The sequence below is a fragment of the Echinococcus granulosus genome (genome assembly GCF_000524195.1).
Source record: "Echinococcus granulosus chromosome Unknown EG_S00004, whole genome shotgun sequence".
NCBI lineage: Eukaryota > Metazoa > Platyhelminthes > Cestoda > Cyclophyllidea > Taeniidae > Echinococcus > Echinococcus granulosus.
Window position 1 is genome coordinate 1,333,821 of NW_020170384.1, and position 16,712 is coordinate 1,350,532.

The following is a 16,712-nucleotide window of genomic DNA, read 5'->3' on the forward strand; positions in this document are numbered from 1 at the left end:
ATTCGATTTAAGGCGAGGAAGAAGTAGAGGATGTGAAAGTTTATTTTTCCCTTGTCCTCTAGAGACAAACGTTGTCTGGAAGTGTAGTTTGGGACTGACTTGTGTCTCGTTGGGAAGAGATGAGAGGCGGTAGGGCTGATTGGTTTAACAAATGAAATCGAAGAAGCTTTATGCAGTCGTTCCATTTTTTTAAAAAAAAACTTACAAAATTGTTTGTCTACCTTGTCTCTCGCACCCAGAGCGGACTCTGGGCAGGACGCGCCGATTTGCACGGAACGCGACCATCTCTGACCCCGCTACCCATCGTAACCCACTCGAAAGGCAGGTCAAATCACCCTCTGGCTCCCAAACTCTTGAAGGTAGATACCCTAGTTTGTCTTCTCTATCAAATAAAACCGTCTCTTGCATTGGCCGCTAGGGACATCTGCTTGCTCTAACGAATTCCAACTCGATTATGATGGAAGCAGTACCATTGTTTTTTATTACTTAGCCTCGGCATGAGTGAGACTAAGAACTGCCTTCATTTAAAATGGATTTGGTCATTTTCAATAAGAGCAGTTGGTTTTGTTGCCCTTCCTTTCCAGTCCAAGTAGTGAGACCATTTAAGAGCGATGCCTGCTCCAGCTCGCAATTTGTCTCTTTCATGTTTATTGGATAGGTTATTGCACAGTTAACTGAGATCCACTTTTTATGCTTGGAAAGGCTTGTTTCTTCCGTGATGGATAAGATTCTAAAATGTATTTTAAGTGTACTAAGTCGCAGGAGGATTTGAGCACGAGTTAGTGCAAAGGATTGAATGGCATTCGAAGAGAAGAAAACTGAATATCAGTTGGTTGTCTTAGTAACTTTTGTCCGGAAACACCATAACGTAATTTTATTGCATGCGCACAGGGATCTGGAAAGCTATTATAGCAGTATTGAATGGACACAGTGCTAAAAAATTTTGTGCAGAAAAATGTGCAGTTATGCATAATGCCATTCAACTTCAATTTGATTGACAGGATGCACCTGAATTGTGGATGTACAACTGCGTTAGATAGACACATATCTGTGTTTTGAGTCGTTTTAGCTACTGGTGTGTTTATATTCAAAACATCTGTTGTTCGTTTTCTTTAGATCAAGACGAACTGAGGGTAGATCAGACCTTTAGTCCCGATCAGCCGATTGTGGAGTTCTCCGAGGAGAAGATGAACGCCATGTTTGAGTTCAATCCCCCCTCCATCGGTAGCGAAGGTGGGCCATCGGCTTCCAGAACTCAGTACACACACCTAGATGGCGAGGGGCGTCCCCTCCTTTCAAAAGTCGTCTCCTCCCTCCACCGCATCTTCCAGTCTCGATGATAGTCATTATGTGGTCACCACACAGGCTTTGTCACCGCTACTTTCGTGTTGTCAAGTCTTTCCATTATTGTCTTCTACCTTTTGGTTCATTATTTGTTCTTTTTTTGCATCTCACTTCTCATCATGCTCGCTAATGTTTGCAAAATACATATTTATTAAATGACAGGCTCGTACCGTGATTCGCTGTTTTCGCTTACAATGAGTGTTGTTTTTTGAAACCGCGGACTCATTAAGTGTTTTTACACTTCGAAAACGGGTCATGCGTATATGTAACCCTCTTTCGAAACGATTGCAGGTACAGCCTTTTCTAAGTAAACGCAACACCTTGATTTGCAGATGATCTATTTGTCACTCATTAAAATCGCTTATCTTGACGGTCCCTAATTGTGAATATTCTGCTACCCTGGGTTGCGGATGTTAAACTGGTTGGTAAGTGGTTATTTATCGCTTTATGCCTGCAACATAGTTCGTACTCTTCGTCCGCATCGAAGAGTACGATTTCTGGGAACGAGATCAAATATTTGAACAAATCTCCGGATGAAGACTGGGCTCTTCATCCCTTCGATTAATCATCTCACGGCACTGACAGGCGGGAATGACATCAATTTTGCGACTGATTTCATTGGCGATGTTGGAACATTTGTTTCTGGGCTGTCTAAGGTGATCAGAGTTGCACACTTAGCTAGTACTCACAAAGCTGAGATGTTTTGTTAAGGAAGCGGATTTTTGTTTCACTTCCAACATCTGTTCAAAGGCGTTCTATGGAAACGACATGTTCTGCAGTCCCCCAAAAGTAGATTACACTAAACTTGATGGATCATCGCCATTGAATTGGTAAATTCTTTTGTCGGATCAGTAAGCCTAGGACTGAAGTGGAAGTAGTACCTTGTTTTTGAAATGATTTCCTTTGGAGTATGTCAGCGTCCCACAATCGTGATCGGTCTATCCACAAAAGCATTGTTTCATAGTTGGATCAGATCGAACCCTCGGTCTTTCACCTTCCAATACTTAGATATGATCTGAGGTTTGCGGATTCATCCGTATTACTAGTAGTAACAAGGCTAAAACAGCGGTAGTTCATTGTGAATCCTCAGCAATGAAAAAATGAATAAGTTTTGGACGGACTGTTGAGAGAGGAGAGCCGGCTTCAGTCAACTCCAACAGCTCCTGATATGATCGTGCTTATGGGCATTGTGCAATAGAGCAAGGCTTGGAGTAGCAGTACTGCACCAACCACAAAAAGACCTACAAAATAGGAGTATTTGATTGTGCACTATTTTCAGTAGTTATATTTACCGATGGACAGAGGACCTTTTACTGTACGAAATTGGTTCCTACTTCGGTTCATCTAGGCGTACTTTGTGATTTTGGATTTTCTTTTAATTTTATATGCTGCTAAAAAATTCCACGAACCAGAAGCCGGCTAAACCATATTGGTTTGAATTAAAGTTCTACAACAACTGCCAGATTGGACGCTTTGTGATGTGAACCTACTGATATTCGCGGACTATTTCTTAGACCTTTATCCGTCTATACGCCGTCTTCATTTGCGTCAATAATCGGTCTCGCCATAGGTGTGCCAAGATGAAAGAAATTCATCTGACTTACCCACTGTCATGCAGTATACGCCACTGTTGTACTCACGATTGAAATAGGATCCCAGCTGCAAATAAAACGGAATGATACTGGTGTAAAGCGAAAAATCAAAATCCAAGTACTTTTCCGACATTAACTTATCCTTTGGAAGCTTAGAGAACATTAACAATTTAAGAAAATTCAGCAGTTGAAAACTCAAAAATACAGTCTGCTAGGCAACTAAATGTAGCTTTCCAATTTCACAAGTGTTCTTCAGCACTTTCCAAAAGCTGCTACTGTAAATTGCTTAAATTCAATGCAATAATTTAGATGGTGTGTTATCGGCATGAGGATTGCTACGATTTCCTCGTTTTTGAGCGACATTTAGACGTCAGTTTGGTTGTGCCAGTGTTAGTGCATTTGCAGAACAATAAAACGTCTGGGTAACTGTGCTGTTCGACCTTATTCTGAGATCTTGTTAGTAAACTTGTTAAGGACTGGGTCAAGTGTGCACAATTTTGATTATTAAATTCGCGATGTTATATGAAGTGATAAAGAATCTTAAATGTTGTTCTATGTAAAAGTACCTCAAGATTTTACCGAACACAAATTACTTTGCCACTTTTTAATGCTGTCAAGAAGAGTTTGCAAATCGTCTGACACCGTGTTCTTAAATAAGGTAAATTTGTCTTCAAGCATGACTGTCATCGGTAGGCAGAAAAGACTCACCGTTATTGCAGAGGAAACAAGGAGAAGAAAGAGACCATAGAGGATGTACTGTCTGGTCATACGACGTGGAAAGCGCGGTGTCACAGCCGAGACATTTTTGCATTCAGGGCAAAGAATTTCTGCTGTGAGATCGAGACCTGGACTAGCCTTGAAAGACTCCTTACAGTAGCCGCAACTTATGGAAACTTTTCGCCAATCTACCAGTAGATTTTAGGACAAATTCATAGCATATGCCCGTGGAATTAATTGCCAAACAGGTAACTACTCCAAGCAGAAGTTTAGTACCTTACTCATTTCATGGATGCAAACAGGATACAAATGTAGTGAAACTGACGTTCGACAGACACATTCTAACGTGCCTAGATTCAATCAAAAAAAGCATGGGATGGCACCTTTAGTTTTGGTAGAATCTCTATCAGGTAGAGAAGGAAGATTAGGAAGACTGGCCGGGCGTTTCAGTCCCTCCAAATGCTCATCGAGAAAGTTGGAAATCAACTGTGGATTCTTTTTGGCCACCTCGGTCACCAGAACAGTGCGACAAGAAGTGCGAGGACAAGCAAAAATGTTTTGATGCCGTGGGACTAGTAGCAGACAGTGGCAAATGCATCGGTAAAAGCGTTTTTCGGGTGGTGGATTCCGAATCGGCTGAAGTAGAAAAGCGGCAATTTGTAGGAGTACTTATACCCTCTTATCAACACGCTTGCTATAGTTCAACAAATAAAATCGCATCTTTAAAAACCACCTCTCTTTCGATAACGACTTATTTCTCCTAAACTCAAAAGTTTTTGTAAAATTTGGAAATAATCACAGCTCTTAAAATTTAACTCATACAATGCGTGGGGTGTACTCCAACGAATATTTGCGTTGTTTACACTCTGCTCGTTCCCTTAAAATGGTATCTCCTCACTTCTGTCATGTAAATAACAGAAATGGAAAATGCATAAAGAGAAAGCAATTACTGTAGCTTCAAAGCACCTAGAACAGACAACAGCCAGTCGAGAGAGATCTTGACGAACAGTTAGGAGTAGCTTGCATGTTTGACAGTGATAGAATCCAAAAAGTGGAGAATTGGCTCGTGACTGCTCTATCGGACAAGGTTTCACAACGTAGTAATGCAAGCCATTTGAGCCAAGATTGAAGTGAGCTGCTTCCTCTGAATGGTTTAATGAAGGGTCACTATTTATTTGGGCCATTAGAACATAGATATAATCCGGTCTACAAAAAGTATGCTCAAAAAGTAAGATAGTAAGCCAAATTGGATTATACAAAATAATATATTTAGGCAAAAAATGAGATAAAAGACATTAATAAAATAAAGCCTAATAAAAACCCCAAATTGAAAGTTTAGCGAAGGCTTGCATGTTTTGTGAAATTGACCAAAGCATCAGAGCAAAGAAAAGTGAGAAAACTCTAATAAGTCAAAGATTGTGACCACTTGTTGGCACTAAATACTGCCAAAAAACAAAAAAAAACTTAGAATACTAAATTCTGAGAAAGGGTACTCCATTAATAAATTGTTGCTCATAGTAATATTCAAAAGTGGCATATCAAATACAAAGCATAAATATTGGAAAAAAGGTCAATGTGCGTGAAATTGTGTTGAACTGCCGAATTTGTTTGTAATTAAGTAAACGGCGTAATGTTGTTCTGGGGCACGAAAATAGATATAGAGATTTATAAATGCCGCTTTAAAAATAGGATTAACACCAAATTAGGTGCATGATAGCATTTACACGCTTTAATGCAATTTTAAAAAAACAGCACCACTGCGCTAAGGAAAAGCTCTTTTACATAATTCAAACACAGTAAACGGTATGATAATAAGTAACACTACATGCGCCACATCACAGAGATATAATCTATTGCAACAGGCAAAATACACCACATCTAAGCGTTGCTGAGTAGTAGTTTGCATATTTAATTTAAGTTACAATAACATTTAAAAGTTTTGAAAATTGCATCAACATAACTGCTCAATTTTACGATGAAAGTTGATAGTACCGCATCTGATAACTGCAAAGGCAAAAGCGCCCTTTTGTAAGTTACCGTATCTCATGGTATTTGCACTTTGGCACATGGTTGTGCTACCATAAAAATATTTTTTAATTAGGTCATCTCTTGATAATGCTTGCCGCATTTAAAATTATTTAATCAATGCTTTATTTTTATTTTGACAAATTTTTGAATAGTAGCTACTTGCACAAAGTATTTTTTTATAATAGTAGTGCATCCTTGTACTTATTGTTTTTTTGTTTTAATCGGTACACCCGGGTTTCATTTTCGCTCATCATTGTAGGGCGGGTTTCAATGGGTCTTTCTCGTCATCATCGTTCCAATAGCAACCATCGATGCTGCTATGATTTTCGGTTCCGTGACGTTACAACACATGAAATTTCAGACTCGTCAAAGTCATTTTCTGCGACCTCTTCCACCACATCTAATCACAAGCCGAAATTGTCTTCTTCAGGTTCAAAAAATTATTCTTCAAGCTATGGATGTTCTCAGTCTGAGAAAACTTACTTTGAGAATGTTCGTAAAAGGTATTTCTATGTGTCTATGTACTTTCGTAATACAATTTGCGTTTGTGGCTCATTGTACTTTTCTCGAACGCGTCTGTTCGCATCCAGGTACCCATAGGCACTTCAAGTTCCATAGCTCGTCCATCCAGGGGTTTGATTAGTTGGCGTTTAGTTCTATTACAGGTAACAGTTTTTGAATTTTCTGAGATGTTGTGATTTTTGTCCCTGTTGGTACAGGCACAGGCCTAGCTCGCCCGCTTTATCTCCCCGTAAGTCTCGACGGCTTGGTGCAACGATTAAAAATGGCAGAGACGATCACCTCCTCGACGGTAACTCCTCAAGCCCGGTTGTTCGTTTCCTAAACGGTGGCCCTGAGTCTCATGTTTCGGTTGAGAGGTCCCGCGATCGCGGCCGGAGCATTAGTCACGTCTCTCCGACGCTGAAGCGGAAACACGGTGGTTCCGATCATCACTCTTCCATTCGCCCCAGTCACAAGCGCAAGCGCCAGCGGCGAAGCAAAGAGAGAGCCAAGCGCAGAGAGAGCCACGAGCATCACAAGCGCGGCACGGCCTCGGCTGTCGTTCCTCTCGGGGAGGTCATCAAACGACGATTCGAGGTGCGTAAGGTCCTAGGTGAGGGCAGCTTCGGACAGGTTCTGGAATGTCTTGATCTTCACACGCGCTCACGAGTGGCAGTTAAGGCGTTGAAAAGGCTTGAGGACTACCAGGAGGCGGCGAAGCACGAGGTGGATGTCCTTGATACCATCTCTAAGGCTGATCGTAGTTTACGCTCTAATTGCATTGAAACTATTGACTTTTTTGACTGGCACAGGCATTACTATATCGTTTTCCCCCTGCTAAGCACTAGCGTATTCAACCTACTTGAGCGGAATGATTATGAGCCCTATCCCATCGATTATGTTATCGCTATTTCTCGTCAACTCTGTGAAGCCGTCGATTTCATGCACAAACTGAAAATTTGTCATACGGATCTTAAGCCAGAAAACATCATGTTTGTCTCCTCTGAGTTCACTGCAGTTTACAATGATAAACGAGGTAGAAGTGTTTGCCTTGTACGCGATCCTCGAGTCAAAGTCATCGACTTCGGATCTGCTGTTATGGAGGGTGAAAGACGCCCTACCACCATCCAGACGAGGCATTACCGGGCACCTGAAGTCATTCTTGAATGTGGGTGGTCATACTCTGCAGATGTCTGGTCTGTCGGTTGTATTATTTATGAACTAGTAACTGGTCAATGCCTCTTTATGACCCATGATAACCTTGAGCATTTGGCAATGATGGAGCGATTCCTCGGTCCTTTGCCCAAGCACATGGTCAGGAGCAGTCGGAGAAGGCGGTACTTCAGGCGTGGCCGGCTGGATTGGGACGTTAACAGTGCGGATGGACGGTATGTGCGGCGGCATGTCAAGCCCCTAGGTGACCTCTGGCTTTCCACTGGTGATCTTAGCGCCAGACTTGCTCTTGATCTCGTCAGAGAAATGCTTGTCTATGATCCAGACGCTAGAATATCTCCCCAGGAAGCGTTGGAACACCCCTTCTTCCAATAAGATTGCTTGTGTACATAGTTTATTTAGATTTCAAGTGTTTCTGCAAAAAATGTCCGAGTTTTATTGGTGAACTCGCTCAGATCCATTCCGATCAATTCTTTCAAAAGTTTGCGGCGTCTGCATTTTTGTACATACCTTTTAATAATTACTACTTACTTGGTGCCTCTTTTTTTCTCGTCTGTGTCTGCTCGGTGTGTTTTATATGAATTCTAAGAGCTGATAAGCTGTGAAAGGAGTTGCCAACTTGAGCTGCTGTGGCTATCACCGCCGTGGGTATACCCGCGCTGCTCGCTACTTCTAATGCGTAATTGGTGTCAGTGATGCCTGGCGCCACTTCATGCAGAAAAATGGGTCCCTTAGCGTCGCTGGTTGTGCGCATTTTCTGGCAAAGAACTGTGGGGCTGATTACTTCAATACCTTCAGATTTATGCTGTGCGCCAGTGGCCGTAGTAGTGTTTTCGCCCAGTTCATATTCAATCCGGTTACTATTATATGAGGTGAGCTTCTTTGGCTCATATACTCCAAAAAACCGAGGAACAGGGACTTTCTCGCCACCTAAAGAGATTGCTCGTAAAGTAAGTCTGCCCTTCGGACCTGGTCGGAAAAGTAGGGGAATTCATCCAGTAGGAGCAGAGAATTGGCGCTGGCGTGGCGAAGAGCCATGGCAAGCCAGCTGGCGTCGGCAAGGTATCCCTGTGTCTTTGGCTGCCTCTCTATTTCGGCTGGCATAAGTGCCAGAATTGAGTCCATCAGCGGTGTGGTTGCGTAGTCGGCTGGTACAAAGCTACCAATGTGGGCTAGGTAGACGATCAGGCCGATCTTTGGCGAGGAGAATTAGTCGTCATGCCTCGTACACATGTCTAGTGGGCACAAACCATTGGGGAGTGTCCTTTACCTGCTTTATGAACATAGTCTTACCGCTTGCGTTTGGCCCAGTCACCAGGGTGACGCTACCCTTTTCCGTTGGTGAGGCAAACGAGTTTGTTTGGTAGTTGGTATGAAGTGTCTCGTAGAGAATATTTCGGCCCCTCTGAATCTTTATTGAGCCTCTCGAGACCATTCGTGGCTTGACACCGTTCATCCGTATGGCCGCGGCCGCTAGAGCACAAATGCTATTCAGAAGAAAATGCATTTTTTATTCATAGAACAGTCTAAAGTACAATTCTAACTGCTGGGTTGTAGAATGCTGTTTAGTTTACACCACTGAGGGTGAACCTTCATTTCTAGATTTCAGTGTGCTTGACCTCAATATCTATCGGCTGAGCCGTTTTTAGTGCACTGATGAATGCGAGGAATTAACTGTCAACAGATCCCTGCGTCCCAACTTACCAATCCAGTTCAGTGGCAAAATCAAGCAGCCGTAGGAGTGGCTTAGCTGCCTTTAAAATTTCTTCTTGCAGCTCGTGCATAATCGAGGTTTCAGCATCTGAAAGGAAACGTCATATTCAAGTGTCTTCAATTTGAGCCATGCAAGCTTCCGAACTTTCACCTTTTGGGAAGTTAACGAAACATCGCTTATAATTAGGCTCCTTAGATCAAATTACTAGTCCATTGAAGAAATTAGTGGAGGGGAAAGCGGACCGACCACTGGGGTGCTCAGTTCGTCGGTTTGCCCTTTGCTTCCCGATTGTGAACAAATATTAACCTGTACTCATCCTACTTTTCCCTGCGCAACGCTTTGACCCGAAACCTAACTGTGAATTAACGTGTGAGCAGGCACTAATGGTTAACAGTTAGAATTTGTTTCAGTTAATATACAGTAAACACGTTTGACTGTCGCAGGCAAGACGACACTCACACTGATTATAGAAAGTGGCACCGCAAGATGCGAGTATCAGATGCAGACTAACGTTGAACACCCATAATGTTAAGTAGGACTACTGTGATGTTCTGTGTGCGTTTCAGACTTTGACACTCGTGGCCCATCACAAACCTCATTTAAGTCAGTTAGCCAAACCTCTGGGAAAGGTAGCAGTCTGTCAAGAGACCGGGACTGGAAAATTGGCCCATTGGCTACCAGCTGCTTTTGGCAGTCAGATGAAGGTAGTGACCTGGGTATTCAGCAGTCATTTTTCTTACCGGACAGGAGTGCGCAGTTTGGAGTTATTGAGCAGCCGACAAAGTGACCACTGTGACTGGAGGTTATTTAAGGCAGAATTACTAGTCTTCTGAGAGGTTAGCAGTATAGGAAAGCGAAACAATGCCTAGAACGCTCCGTCGGTAGATTTGCAGACCACTTGCGTACGTCCAACTTCTCTCTATGTAATATCTCAACTCCGCGCTTGACATCAAATCGGCGTAACAATAAGCTGGACGCATAAGCGGACTTTAAAGGTGTGCAGAAAGCTTAAATTAGGTGAGATGTAGTAAAAAGTCCTGTAATATAGTAGATTTCCCAAATGGACAATAGTTACGTGCTTTGTGGGTAATCCACAAACGTCGCATCCCAAGATTCCAGTTCAAATCTTGTTAAACAGGGTCCAGATTCAGGGGACTACTATTAAAATAGTTGGTCCCATTTATATATTTTGGGTCTTAGAGCTCAATGCCAGTAAAAAAATAATATTGAACAGTTGGAAGAAGCATTCTTCTTTATCAGAAATTTTAAGAATACAAAAACAGTTATTCATATTCTGATCACATTTGCTGCATGTAAGTATCAGACAGATGAGGCGAACAAAATGACAAGGATAAGCACTTATTTCTGTCAGTATAGTGCATGATAATAGACGAAATTTGGAGTTTTACTGCTAGTAAACAATGGGAGAATATCTAGTCGATTTACACGTAAGGTAGGCAGGCTTACAATTTGTTAGAAAGGCAACAAGTCAGAGGTCCGTGAGCGAAGAGTTATTTCCGACAAAGTTACCAACTTTTTAGAGGCATATCTAGATGGGGGAGTACATTATTTACTAGGCTACTCAGCTTACGACTCTACCTACTTACAAGATATGCACGTATTTGACGTTTACTACACATCCTCTGGCCTCAATTCACGCGTGACGACCATTCAGACACAGGTAATCAGGATCTGCTCGGAAAAGGTGGGCGTGATGCCGTCGTGATCTGCAACGGGCATCAAGTTTTAAGCCAAAGTTAATTAAATCTATCTAGACTACGGTCGCTAGTACTCAGGAGTACTTTGGAGTCTAACATTTTGCGTTCATTACATGCGCGTTGCTTAAGTACCTTCATGTGGACCATTCTTTATTACCAAAGTGCTGGACTGGGGGACTGGCTTTTAAGCACTAGTTATCATCAATGTGTGTAATTAGTAGACCCATCGGTTATAGCTTCATTGTACGGTACAGACATATTTTCAATGTTTACTGAGAGTACATTTTACAAGTTTGATGGATTTTCCTAAAAAACCAAATTTTCAATTGGCTAAAACAGAACCAGATAACTCTTAAAATCCTATTGCAATTGGGAAATTGTCTGAGTGACAATTATAATTGTAAATCGCTCTCTTGTCAGATTTACTAGTCCATCAAAGGATTTCACTCCACAGAAGGCCGAAGCAGGCACCACTACGCCTTGCTCTTTATTCTACACTTTTTCAGCACTTTTGAAAAGAACTATGTACTTCGGGCTTTTCGCATCATTTGACTAGACACCTGATAGTGCATTCGCGTGACAATAAGCCACCTGCACATATGGGTAGGCTTAACGGAAATAGTAACTTAATTTAGAGTCATTGAGATTTAGTAAGCTCATTCTCTGCAAATATATTAATTGGCCAGCTCAAAATAATCAAACAGTTTTTAACCGGCTCTAATGTAGACTGAGGTTGCTTGTATTCATGCGTACGATTTTACGTAACACGCCTCTGTGACTTGTGGCTTAGCAACCTCAACACTCAAGGCTGAGTGTATGATAAGCTTGTAAGGGGTGCATTTTTCTTTGCCAGGTACTTTGTCCCACTTTTATCGCACGTATTTCGTAGATCAATAGGAAAATTTGAATGACCGAGATAGAAATATTCTTTTTCGGTTAAAGAATATCCTTCTTTTTTCAAAAGTTGATGGAAAGAACGATATGCAATAAGCCCTAACGGTTAATGCGAAGATCCAGAGTTACGCAGTCCATGAACACCCACCGCGCAATTATGATGTCATTTGTGACCAAAATTATTTATGTGAACAAGAGGCGTCCATTTCTCGGGACTGAGGTACAGAGAACACGAATAGATACGCACTACTCCAGGCATTAGAATGAACAGAATGAAGAGGTAAACGTACCCAATATTGCGTACATGACATCGCCGTAACGCTTATCCAATTCTAAAAAATGGTTCTGTAAGGCAATCAAAAGTGCTCATTGAACCTTTAGTCGTTGCGGTTCGGTAGTATGCCAATTCCCCGTTTGTAAACTAAAAAAAGAGAAAAGAAATGAGTGGTAAACATAACCTTCTATCCGTGAAGTCGATTCACCCCCTGTAACTCACAATATATTGCAGACCCAGTTCTTGTAGCTCTTCAGAAGCTTGAGAAGATGGAATTTGCAAAAGATATCCGACCTACAACACACATGCGTAGGGATTACACAAGAACCGTTGTAAATGGCTAGCCAGGTTGTAAAATAATTCAATCCAACCATATAATTGCAAAGTTTTTAAGCATTTGCTGCAAGCGAAAGCACAGCCAAGCATTTAGTTAAGGAGACAAAGAGAAACATTTAGCCCACACTGGTACCAAAGATGATACGAAACTGAAACATGTGCATTCTTCGTATTTTCTCCAACAAAAGCTTATTTCTGTGGAAGAAAAACGGTAAAATTTGTGACAGAAATAACACTTTAAAGGCTTGTCCAAAATGCACTCGTGGTACAACCTGTTACGATCTGATCTTGCCTCTTCGCAATTCAGTGGTACCACTCGTATCTTTAGATTGAATAAAATTTTACCCATCTCGTCATTAGGCCAACTTATGCATGGACGCAGGGTTTCCCTAGTTATATGCTATTATGGAAGCTTCAGTTTGGATAAAGTTCCAGAATTTGGGGACCATACTCGTGGAGGCTATTATAAGCGCACTCATTCTATTACCTTGCTACTCAGTCTTTTATAACTAGTCTCAGGAGACTTGTACACATTAGCTTTCCGCTACAGCACTTAATAGACTCTTAAAAATGTCTGGTTTGCTGTCACTCTACATACTTCGGTGCAAATTTAAATCATCTACACTTAAAGTGGGAAACTTTGGATGTGTTTGGGGCCTTCAATTGTTCCAAGTAATTTTTTTTGTGGCTGTAAACGATTTTAAAACACTGGTGTAAAACAGTCGAAAAACTTGTAACAAACACAAAGTGCGAAATAAAATAGCATAATTCGTTGAAAAAAGCTTTGAGGTAAGTGTGAAAGGATTGGTAAGAAAATGTAGTAAGATTTCCCTAGTTTCCTTCTCATCATTTACTCCATTAAGCAAATTGCACATTCTTTGCATAATTTCGACGGAAACACAGGCATCACAGTATGTTTTGATTATTTTCACTAACCACAAGCTTAAACTAAATTTAGTGCATGGAAAGAACGAGCATGCGTGATGTCCTGGTCACTTTGCACATGTTACGTTGGGCGCCTTTCCGGCATGCTTCCAAAGATTTTCTATCTGTAAAGTTAATACTGACGATGTGGCAATCCTTAGCTGCTGGCAGTAAAAACTCACTAAAAATCTTTCAGTGCTTCTTAAACAGTCAGCTAATCATATAATGTATGAAGCCGATTTCTCAGCATCAGACTGACGCAAAGGTCAAATCGAATGCAGAATAATGAACAGAATAGGTCTCAATTCACCAAGAATGAGTGAATAAACTGATATACTTAAAACGTACTAAAGGGAAGTATATTAAACCACAGGCGTCAACATGACCTCTTAGACGATTCAATTCGTGTTCAGCCAGTCGACTCAAAATATCCGGAAGGCATCTGTAAATTTGCTTCCCTGGAACACAGAAACATTGACACTAATGCATATATTCATTGTGTGTAAAGACTTTTTTTGCACCAAAAAGACTTACACTCATCTAACCATGCATGATGCCCTTGTTTGACAATGAAGCGCTTGTGAGAGGAAGTTGAAGACATATCAATTGTTTCGATGATCTTTTCTAGCAGAGAACAAAGTATCAGACATGGAGAAGAGGCGTTTTCAGGACTGTCAAAGGGTGCACCCAATTCGGGATGATGACGGCAGGCGTCTATGATCGACTTCAAGGACTGCAGTGTCTGTAGCAGCACTTTCCATTCATTCGGCGCCGCAGCTGAGGTATGCATTTTAGACAGCACACGCTATGCGAAGAAACGATTGTTCTGCTCAAATGGTTTAAGTAGATATGGTTTAGCTAGGTGGAATGGAGCACCAACCTGGATATTGCCGACACGTTTTATGCAGCTCAACAGCAACTTGTGGAGACCCCTATTTGCTGATTTGGTAAGAAATTCTACGGCATATTGTCGTCGATGAAGTTCTTCGTCATCTTTTAGAGGAAACCTCAACCACTTTGACAAAAGGCGACTTCCGAGTGTGGAGGAACATGTGTTCAAATAATCTGGATTGCACAAATGAACAAAAAACTATTGAAAATCGAGTTATTTTGAATGCCACCCCATCTACAAAACATCCAAACTACCGATACCTAAAATGTACCGTTCCAAATACTAAGAAGAATTTTAAGAAGAAGCACATAAAGTCAGAAATAAGATTTTATGGACCGATAACAGCATCGTTTAGTCAACTAAACATTTATATATCACAAAAGTACTATTGTTTTTATAACTCCATTTAGCCAAAATGATAAATAACAACTCCTTCAAACAAATTTGTAGATCTGATAGTAAAAGCAGCTCTCTTAAGCTACCCCGTGCTTTACTTAACTGGTCTTTACTGAAGACTTAGCGATTTAAGTAAAAAACTTAAAATTTCAGTACAAGCTGGTAAAATAATAATAAGACACTCCAGCAAAGTCGGTGTTAATACAAGTTTACGTCGCATGTATTCGACAGACAAATATTCAGGGCAGTGTTCGCTTGAATAATTCTGACAGATCAACGTACCGAACAGGGTTAACTCAGAGGTATCCTGTGAATGCTTTGAATTTACAATCCTGGAACCTGATACACAAATTGATGGATCAAAAACTTGGAGTCGAATAAGGGTAGCACTATCGATGTACACATACTGTTTTCTAAAAAAAATAAGATATGTGAATGCATGCCTCAAATAAAGCTGTATATCAAGGATGTTTTCGAAACGGGCATTGGGAAAAGCTTCAATCGGTGACAGCCGTTTTGATAGGTAATCCAGTAGAGCTCCAGCGGCTCTTATCTACATCAACCATGAGTGAGTGTAACAAATCACCATCTGTGGAGCATCGCCTGGTAAAAGTGACATTATGTAATTTGCATTTTCTCCTTCGTCAACAAAGGATGGTGCATATGGGAGTTTAATCAGGCCGACGCGTTGAATGCATGTGTCAAAGTCTATTCACAATTAGACTTAAGTAAACTTACCCACTGAACATCTTGGCAAAACGAATGTCTTAACTAGAACTAATAAAATTGCAAAAAAAACATACATCCGTTTTGGGAAGTAATATCATTAATGGTTCTCAAACAATTTTCTGTCCCAATGATCAAACAGGGGTTAACATCCAAGATAACTAAAAATCACTCAAAAAGCACGTATTACCGGTCAAAATATCACTGAAGTTTTGGCTAACATGAAAGTCCGGGACGCATTTTAAAACGCCGTTAGGCGAGGAAAATGCAATGCCACAGGAGTTTCCCTGGAAGCATATCGCCATAAATATCTGAATATACAAAAGAATAACTTATACCTCCTCTCCATCCTCATCATCTTTAGTGCATTCGTCAAACATCAAATTCGGGTCGAAACTTGCGTGCGCATTAAGTATAGACATAATTAAATTGAAGGGACTATAGGTCATTTAATTCCATAAAACAGATACAGTAATTACATTTTAAAAAGCATAGTCTGTTTAGCAACATGTTTCTTCGCCCACTTTTTTGAAATTTCGAACGGTAAAATTTGAGTCGTTTGTGGAGTATCAGAGGCTGATTCTTTAAGGAGTTATGGGACGCAGCAAAGGGGCTGTAAACTTCCAAAATAGCCCAAAATTATGGGGTTGCATTGAGCATAATTATCATTTAGTCGCCTTAAGAGCTATGATTAGTTAAAATAACTTAAAATCAGTCTTTTATTAAATAATTCGTCCTGACCTTGTTTACAGGTTAAGCCAAAAATCTCTAATAACTAATTTCTGTCATAAGGACAACTATTTTTGGTTGTGCTGTAGTATCATGGCCCATTCTTACAGTCGTAAGAAGGCAGGTATTACATTAGAAAATATATTGCCAACACAAAACGAGAGACTCCTGCATAACCCGAAGGTCATGCCAGCGAGCGGAAGTATAATCTTTGCAGGCTTAAGTTCCTTAGGATCGTACTGCATAAATAAACAAAATTCCGAAGCATTACACTCCCATTTGTGATATAGTTCTCAAACTTTTTGTTTTATGTCGAATCTTTGATTCACATTGCTGTCATCGAGTCCGCTGTGTGCTCAACAAGGTAGAAAATTGAACTTACTTCCGCCCTATTTCATCAAATCCCACCCTAATTATAAGCGTGATTGCTTGTTTGCAGTTAAGAATATTAAAAATTAATGTTTGTGGTTTTTTGCTGAAGAATTTTTTAGCTCTCTGGTCCCGTTCAATTATCTGATACTAAGCCGCTGCAGGAGTCCCCATCTGTGTAACCACTCATCCAACCGGTATTTAGATGCCTTCGATTAGCATTTGTATCTTAGCCGAATCACTGTGACTGCGGGACCAGTGTTAATGTCACTGGTCCCTCGTAATTTGGTATTTTCACTTTGCCCTAAACTGATTTGTCTGTAGTCTACTCATGTCCCAAGCAAAGAGTGACTGTACGTAGAGACTTCCTAAGGGGAGCAATGGA

General features: G+C 40.9%; 4 protein-coding genes across 4 annotated transcripts in view; 2 read left to right on the plus strand and 2 right to left on the minus strand. All coding sequences in view use genetic code 11, as the record gives it.

Annotated features, from left to right (window-relative positions):
- Positions 1-1,909, plus strand: part of EGR_01134 (LMBR1 domain-containing protein) — a gene marked incomplete at both ends in the record, with an annotated part of 12,441 nt that extends 10,532 nt beyond the window's left edge. The window contains 3 exons of the mRNA XM_024490383.1: positions 240-359; positions 1,117-1,330; positions 1,807-1,909. Of these exons, the coding sequence (XP_024355202.1) occupies positions 240-359; positions 1,117-1,330; positions 1,807-1,909 (437 nt within the window). The remainder of the gene's footprint in view (positions 1-239; positions 360-1,116; positions 1,331-1,806) is intronic.
- A 983-nt stretch (positions 1,910-2,892) lies between these two features.
- Positions 2,893-5,531, minus strand: EGR_01135 (Transmembrane protein 55A; the record flags this gene model as incomplete). The annotated part of the gene is made up of 5 exons (XM_024490384.1): positions 2,893-3,003; positions 3,645-3,841; positions 4,037-4,289; positions 4,604-4,859; positions 5,479-5,531. The coding sequence occupies 5 exons, from the start codon at positions 5,529-5,531 to the stop codon at positions 2,893-2,895; spliced, it is 870 nt and encodes a 289-aa protein (XP_024355203.1).
- Positions 5,532-5,951: 420 nt separating this feature from the next.
- EGR_01136 (Dual specificity protein kinase CLK2) lies at positions 5,952-7,730 on the plus strand (the record flags this gene model as incomplete). Its single annotated transcript, XM_024490385.1, has 2 exons — positions 5,952-6,184; positions 6,401-7,730. 2 exons carry the CDS (start codon positions 5,952-5,954, stop codon positions 7,728-7,730), a joined length of 1,563 nt encoding a protein of 520 aa, XP_024355204.1.
- Positions 7,731-7,939: 209 nt separating this feature from the next.
- On the minus strand, positions 7,940-15,587 carry EGR_01137 (MutS protein; the record flags this gene model as incomplete). Its single annotated transcript, XM_024490386.1, has 13 exons — positions 7,940-7,954; positions 7,975-8,241; positions 8,325-8,549; positions 8,626-8,842; positions 9,060-9,156; positions 11,972-12,013; positions 12,057-12,102; positions 12,178-12,249; positions 13,564-13,673; positions 13,750-14,020; positions 14,096-14,280; positions 14,786-14,916; positions 15,568-15,587. 13 exons carry the CDS (start codon positions 15,585-15,587, stop codon positions 7,940-7,942), a joined length of 1,698 nt encoding a protein of 565 aa, XP_024355205.1.
- Positions 15,588-16,712: the final 1,125 nt, after the last annotated feature.